The sequence below is a fragment of the Anopheles coustani genome, chromosome 2 (genome assembly GCF_943734705.1).
Source record: "Anopheles coustani chromosome 2, idAnoCousDA_361_x.2, whole genome shotgun sequence".
Lineage (NCBI taxonomy): Eukaryota > Metazoa > Arthropoda > Insecta > Diptera > Culicidae > Anopheles > Anopheles coustani.
Window position 1 is genome coordinate 31,991,618 of NC_071289.1, and position 7,658 is coordinate 31,999,275.

General features: G+C 43.8%; 2 protein-coding genes across 2 annotated transcripts; both read left to right on the top strand.

The window, feature by feature from the left end:
• Window positions 1-2,783: 2,783 nt before the first annotated feature.
• Window positions 2,784-3,442, top strand: LOC131264232 (uncharacterized). The gene is made up of 2 exons (XM_058266521.1): window positions 2,784-2,864; window positions 2,951-3,442. Exons 1-2 carry the CDS (start codon window positions 2,784-2,786, stop codon window positions 3,440-3,442), a joined length of 573 nt encoding a protein of 190 aa, XP_058122504.1.
• Window positions 3,443-7,092: 3,650 nt separating this feature from the next.
• On the top strand, window positions 7,093-7,649 carry LOC131264233 (cuticle protein 16.5-like). Its single transcript, XM_058266522.1, has 2 exons — window positions 7,093-7,098; window positions 7,170-7,649. The coding sequence occupies exons 1-2, from the start codon at window positions 7,093-7,095 to the stop codon at window positions 7,647-7,649; spliced, it is 486 nt and encodes a 161-aa protein (XP_058122505.1).
• The last annotated feature ends 9 nt before the right edge of the window (window positions 7,650-7,658 follow it).

The following is a 7,658-nucleotide window of genomic DNA, read 5'->3' on the forward strand; positions in this document are numbered from 1 at the left end:
TAAATATGCCACTAGAACAAGAATGTCAATCACATTGAGGCCCTTTCTTGTTCGTCAAATAGAGCAGAGGCTAATTATAAATCTATTAGATCGTTTATATCCTCAATATAAAATATATGAAAACAATCCCATAGAAAGTAAGGAATTACATACATTTTTATTTTATATAATTACCTGTTTCATCGCAAATTCAGAATTGTTAGGTGATAAGGTAGATCCCTAGTTAATCATGAGCCTTGGCATTTTTATTAACCTCAAATACATCAGATATTAATTGTTGATCTATTTGACATTTAATGCCATATTTTAAAATTTTTAGTTTTATAAGGTTTTCTCTGTGTGTCTCTTATGGGTTAAACAGAACTTATAATTAATTTCCAAATATCAACGACCCATGAACTAAGCCGCAGACCAAAAACATGTGTCCTAAAAAAACTGAATAGATACTATGGGTTTTCAATATCAAACATAAGAAAACAATGCCATTAAAAGTTATGTAAAATGAAACCTAAAATCTAAGAGAAATAATTTTCAGACAGCGAAGAGCGCAAAACAATCAAAAACAGATTCAAAACGACGCATGCTAATAATTTGATTTTAACTGTGATTGTTTGTATTGACCTCACTCTTCAATGTGAATTTTTCACATTTCATACGAATTAGTTAGTATTTAAATATTTTCTGCATACGTAACCATTTGTTTTGGTTTTCTTCATTCTGTTTGAGGATAAAATTCTAGTAAAATAACGTCCCTTCCGGAATTCGCCTTCCGTTGCCAAGGTCAGCCTGATCCGTGCGCCATTCTATTTGTGTCGCTGGGTAGTAAATGCAGCCCTTTTTGCGTCACGGCACCAGATGTCCTCACCCTCTGCCCCTCCCATAACTTCGAGTGCCAAGTTCAACCGGCATCATCCACCCTCGGTTATCGCAGTTCCAGGTGTTATGCGCGAACTCCACATCCTCGCCGTGACACGCGTTCGATTGTGAGTATCGGCAGCAAAGGTGCCTATTACAAAACGGTCCCGGTACGTGACGTGAATCACGGAACGACTCCACCCCAACTGGCCGCCCCACGGAGCCACGAAGAAAACGGCGAAACTGCAACAAAGACAATCCGCAAGCACTTCAAACAACTGGTTCCAAACCCTAACGCACACACACAGCCGGGACAACCCTTCCGCACTTGGGGCTGGAGAACGAATCTGAGGGGGGGGGGAGGGAGGGAGAGGAAACTACTTTCGAACGTACCTCCGGAGGCCGCAGCCCAAGAACTGCACTCGATTAGATAATGGGCAGGAGATTTGAAGTTTAATTACCGGCCCGGAGAGTTTAATATGTCACGTTCGATAATTGCGTTAATTAGTCCAAGTGGAACGCAGCGAATGTGGGTTTGAAGCAGCCCGTTTCCTGTGGGAGTTCACTCGGGCGTCTGTAAGTGAACTACATATTTTTCAAAATTAGTCTGGAGTTGCCTTTAAACTAAAGTTTATCGCAAACATTTGGGAAACTCTAATTTCCAATGAAATGGAAATGGAAAAATATTGTTGCAGCATATTACAGGAAACTGATCTCTTAAGGGAAAACCAAACGGTAACAACCTTCTGTCAGACCTGTGGCGTAATAAGTTCTGGTTGCTCACAGGACCCTTCACACGTACTTTGACTCTCTGTACACCTGCAACAGGGAACCAGAGCACGATTAATAGATCCACCTAGCGGCCGATCATTAAAAATCAATTTTATTAAGGAACCAAACGTTTCACATCATACTTAACGTCCATTCAATATCAGAGCAAAGATACAGTGTAGTCATTAATTATAATCTAGAAATTGCCGTATTTTACCACAATGACCGTCTCCATTAGGCTAATCTTAAGCTCTTTCAACCTTTTCTTCCGCAAGAAAACAAAAACAAAGGATAAACAGATCACCAGTTTTCCTCAACCTATAGATTTTAATCATTGCGTCAACGGTTACGCGATCGTTCTTCGTGCCGGCCACACGTTTCTACGGTCAGCTAGAACATGCATCGGTATGATATATGCTAATTGCCATCCCGCCTGCTTCACGAACCCCTCCCGGGTGGGGTGGTCTTTGCCGTGCGGTGACACTGGCAGCCTTCGGACTTCGATATCCTGGAACTTGGTGGCTACTCAATAACGTAATAGTTGTGAATTGTGAAAAAATAAACCCATACCATGTCCGAAAGCTGCCCTGCCTTGGCCTAGCTGGCTTGGCAAGGCTATGGTTTCCGTAGTACCCTGTCCCCGTGTTCTAAGACAAGTTCTGTGGGAAAGCACTTGAAGCATGCAAAGCGGTCATTTAAATTAGTGACTGGTTATCACCGTGCGACAAACAAAACAAACCCACTCGATCAAACGTGCCCATTACGCGATCGAATAGAATTAGACTTAACTGTAACTGGCCTATGAAGTGGCAATGACTAAGGCAGGTGCCCTGGCAAATAGTTCCAATTAGCCACGCCAGCGATTCCTTGCGCTAAGCTTTCTCCTTTCGTTCTCTCCCACCATCAGGTGACAGGAGGTACACGTGTCAGCTTAGATTCTAACACAGATGTTGGTCGTTCTCTCAAGGAACATTTGCGGTGGAGATAATTACTTCACGCAGGTTAGACCTTGTAAGACGTGGAACGCAGTTGCACTTCGATGAACATTGTGCGCGCTACAATTTCATCGCATTGTTGGACAAAGCACGCCAAGGTTTGGACCGCGAACTTCTCGCTGTTGAAAGGCTTTATAAAATCACTTGACATGGCCAGCACCGATGCTAGAACGCAAGTTGCTGCAGCCCAAGAACATTCACCGGACAAACCGTCCAACCGTACCAAGCGGCGCCATCATGAAGGTAGGTGATAAGACCTTGGTGACCCTAAGGCTAAACGAAGGATCTCTTGAAAATCTCAATCTTTTCCCCTTTTTTCCACACACTAGAACGTCGCCGCTATCGTTGCCATTGTGGTTGCTGCTGTTGTTGTGGTCACCGAGGCCGGATACATCGCTCCGTACACGGCGTTGGACCATGCCGTGCACCACTCCGGTGCGTACTACGACGACCACTACGCGGCCTTAGGCTATGCGGCACCGTATGCCGCGTACTATGGCAACCCCTCCGGAACCTACAGCTACTGGGGCAGCCATGGTCCGACGGTTGTGCAGGAGAACGCGGCCAGCCTAGCCCACCCGATCGCGGCCCATGCGCCCCATGCGCCCCTATACGCACCCTACTCCTCGCTCTATGGGGCCTATGGTGGTGCGGCAGTGAAGACAACCGTCGTGCAGGCCAACGTTGGAGATAAACTGGCCAACCATTGGGGTTACCCGACGGCCTACGGTGCATACGGATACGGTTACGCCCATGGGTACGACAAGTACCTGACTGCTGGTACGGCCATAGAGGCGCCCCTTGCCAAGTATCTGTGGTAAATCTACATGTCCATGGCGTAGGTTTCGATTAATAATAAAACTGGAAAGTAAAGTAATGCTTGTTTCATCTTGCTACCAAAATAAACTGAAATTTCTTTCACACCATTTATGAGTATCTCTAAGAATATCAAAGAATTACTTCTACAATTACTTGTGTAATGGGCGATATGAAGTCAAGAAGTAACCACATTCGAACAGCATAAACACTCCTTTTTGATTCGGAGTTTGTATGACTGTTTCGTAAATCGTAGCACGATTCTAATTTATTTATTAGAAAAAGAGAGAGAGGAAAATGCAAATTCTTAACATCCTAACTTTACGTCAAATTTCCCTATAAAAGACAATCGCGGATCTTATTATAAAAAATCCTTAACGTAACGCTCCAATGCTGATGTTCCAATGATGATGTTACTACTTGGATAATCTGATGCACTAAAATCGATGCTGAACCTCATTTTTGTATGGACATCCGCGAAACGCTCATCCCATTGCATTGCATTGATCGCCATAGCAATCGTCTTCCTAGGGGAAAATTGGAAGGATCGCTATAGCAACCACAGTTATCCTGGAGAAACCTGCTCGATTGGAGAAAAGGAAAATCGGTTTTATGAAGCGGTTTTAAATTTTGGGAAATGCAAAGGAATACAAAGTAAGATGTCGGTCCCGGGCACTATGCGTGCAGCCATGTCAAGGAAACACCAGATATATAATGTGTAGTTCAACATGGTTCCAAAAAATGTTCACCAAACCCGTGTTCGATATGCACGGGCAAGCTTCTCAGTACGATAGATTAACATTTTCTGTGTATTTTCGGATACCGGAAATGCACGAAAGGGATTCAATACAAAAAAGTAAAAACCACTTTAAAACAAGCACATGTGACACAGTTTTCGACACAAACCACCATCACCGAAACAATTACAAAAACCTCTTACAAAAACTCTCGGCTCACACACAAAAACCAAACACATGCGCCACAATTTTTAAATTTAAGAAACACAATTGTAAGATTTCCTAAACAATCCATAGGAAATTTTGCGGAACCTGAAGCGTCAACTTCAAGAATTTACGTCTGTCTGCCTACAGAGCCTGTCCTACTTGGATAGCAAAATTCATAAAACGAGCACTCGAAAAAGTAGTGTATGAAACGATTGATAAGTATGATATTTTCAGGGCGATGTCCTCACTTGAACAAAGTGATGCACTTAAAATGATGCAAAACCTCAACTTTGTATCGAAACTTACTGAACACTACTCCTATTGCATTGTATTTTGAAATTTGACGGTAATTGAAATGATGAAAAGAGCACAATTGCCCAGCTCCAGTCACGGGAATTTTAAATCGCGTTCAATTGAACAGGCGTTCCACTGTGGGCTAGAACTTCACTCGAACCAACGAAAGAAAGAAGGTATTAGGAAGGTAGGCACTTTGAATCAAAGATATTTTTTTTAATTAGGTTGGTTTGTTATGGGACAGTGAGACAACCATTCAGTCCCTATGGCTTGATTAGTACCATTTTATTAACAACGTGATTTAGAAAATCACAGGAGAACATCATATTTCTCGCGTGATTTTAAAGTTGACAACATTTTTCCTTGATATGGCTGTATATACATTTTTCCAAACAAAACAAAGCAAGGTACTTTTAATATGCAATGGCCTACAGATGTATCTTACTCATACGGCATTTAGAACATGGGCGAAATCAGTAGGAATCGAAAACATATCCTTCATTAAAAGAAGAAGGTCTCATTCTTCATTAAAATGGGTTAAATTGGACTGTTAGGTATGGCTTGGTGGCAGTTGTAGAATTTTAGCCGTTTTACAACGCGTTCCTTAAACCAAGCTCCTAATGCCATTAGCCATGGAACAAACCTTCCTATTGAGAGAATGGTCTCCCAACCGGGATGATTAGGCTGTATTATAAGACCGGGAATATTTATCGACACATTAGTCAATTAATCGTGCTTGACAAATAACAGGTATTGGCCCTGTTATAATTTTTTTTTTTACTCAATTTTTCATTATGATAGTCAGTAATGTATTGTATCCGGACAGTGCAAAACACATCCCTCAGGTAAAGTCAGGTACAATCTTCTAACTGAGTTGAAGCTTTGATATACTCAATTTATCACAATTTTGCTAGATTGTAATGCAAATTCTTTAATCAACATGGGCCCGTGTAACCGGGCCGTTATACCTAGTTACAAAAAAAAATCATTATTTCTGCAAATGATAATTACTAATTATTAAGTTCCAAGCGACTTGTGTTTCATTAAGTTTAGGAGAGCTCTTTCCTGCAAATGGACCATAAAATACCGTATCTGCATCGCACTTAAGACTTAAGGTTCGTTTGCGACGCGACATCTTAATCCCTGCTACCGGTCGCTGCTGTCATCGGCATTGCTATCTTAATCCGAACCAGAGCTCATTAAAGCAAAGAAAAATCCCCCTCTATCGACTTGAATTTATCACAAGCCACAACGGCGCTTCAACTGGTCCACCGAACCTGCATCATGGACAGTTGTAGAAATCTATCCATCAATCGATCGAACTGCAATTGAACCATTTTGCAACACATGGCCGTAAGGACTCGGCAGGGAGCTGAGAACTTTCATTAGCATAAACCGTTTCGTTGGTGTAATTTCGTTTTATGTTTTCGTTCAAAGGTTTGTCATGCTGTCTTGAGTTTGCTTGAACTTCGTGCCTTACTGAAAACTCGGGAAGAAACATCAAGAGCCAAGCGGTCCAACCAGCCGCTGTCGATAAATGGCAATCAATCAACGACAGGTTCCGCCGTCTGCACAACCAAAGCACCGATGCTGGCTGGGCCACTTTGAGGCACTTGACGTAAAACACACCTTCTCGATGTAATCTCTCACTCTTCGTACTCACAATACGATCAGTGGGAATGAACCAGTGGGTCGGCAAAGGGAAAACGAATGGAAAGGAGCGGGGTTTACGTACCGGGTGCAGCTTTTTGCTGCCTTCATATACATCCATGCCGGCTCGGGTGCGGGAAGCCGTGCAACAAATTGCAGACTATAACCGAAGCGCGGGATTGGCAGCATTTGTGAAGATTAATGTTTTTTTGAACAACGTTTGCGTTGAGCTTCGAAGCACACACCAACACATGTATGCGATCATTCGGATGGCGCCAGTCATGTTGGGGTAGGTCCGGGATACAAAAGATATTAAACAGGCAACTGGTAGTTGTAAATCACCTTCCGCTATCTTTAGATGAAGCTACAGACGAATGGAGCTGAAAGAATAATACCAAATAGAACAACATTGGTATGGAGAAAACTATTGATCCATGGAACAACGAGTAAAAACCAACGAAGCTTTTCTAACGGCGTAATTCGATCCATGTATGAGTCCTGTCAAAGATTGACTGGACCAGTTTGTTATTTGGAAACCTGTTTCCAACAGACCCGTCCTGTTGCTCTTTGTTATAATCGCTACCTTGTAGGAAATATTTTTTGTACCAATTTGACGCAATGTATTCGGTAATCGTTCAACCCGAAATAATATGAGGAAGGTGCTTGGATATATAAATAGACGGCTCAATTGCCGAAAACATCAGAATCAGAACGATCTGCAACTCGATCACATACCAGCAACCAACACAAAACCCTAACCCACAATCATGAAGGTAAGATTTATCATTTTAGATCCTGGACCTATCTCTTCTTACTGGTATCGCTTCTTTTCGGGACCAAATAGTGCATCGCAGCTGTAGTCATGGTTGCCCTGGCCGCCGTCGCCGAGTGCGGCGTTGTGCCGGTGGTTTACTCCGCTCCCGTCGAGAAGACCGTCGTCCAGCAGAACGTGGCCCCGAAGTACGTCGTGCCTGCCCCGCTCACCTACGCCGCCCCAGCCGTTGCTTACGCTGCTCCCGCTTACTCCTATGCTGCGCATACCGTATCCCATGCCGTCCCAGCAGTGTCCTATGTCGCCCCGGAAACCCGTGTCGCGTACTCAGCGCCAACCTTCTACGCTGACTCGGATGTTGTTGAAGCCGCCCCGGTTGCCGTTGCACCGGCCGTTGCCACCGTCGTTGCCCAGCCAGCCGTCGCCGTCGTCGCCCAGAAGGAGGCTCGCTATCTCGCCGCCAACCGTGGCGCCGTTCATGAGGCTCCCCTGGCCGGACACGCCGTGAACCAACAATCCCTGAACGTCGAGCCGGCCCCGGGAACTCTGTAAGCGATACTC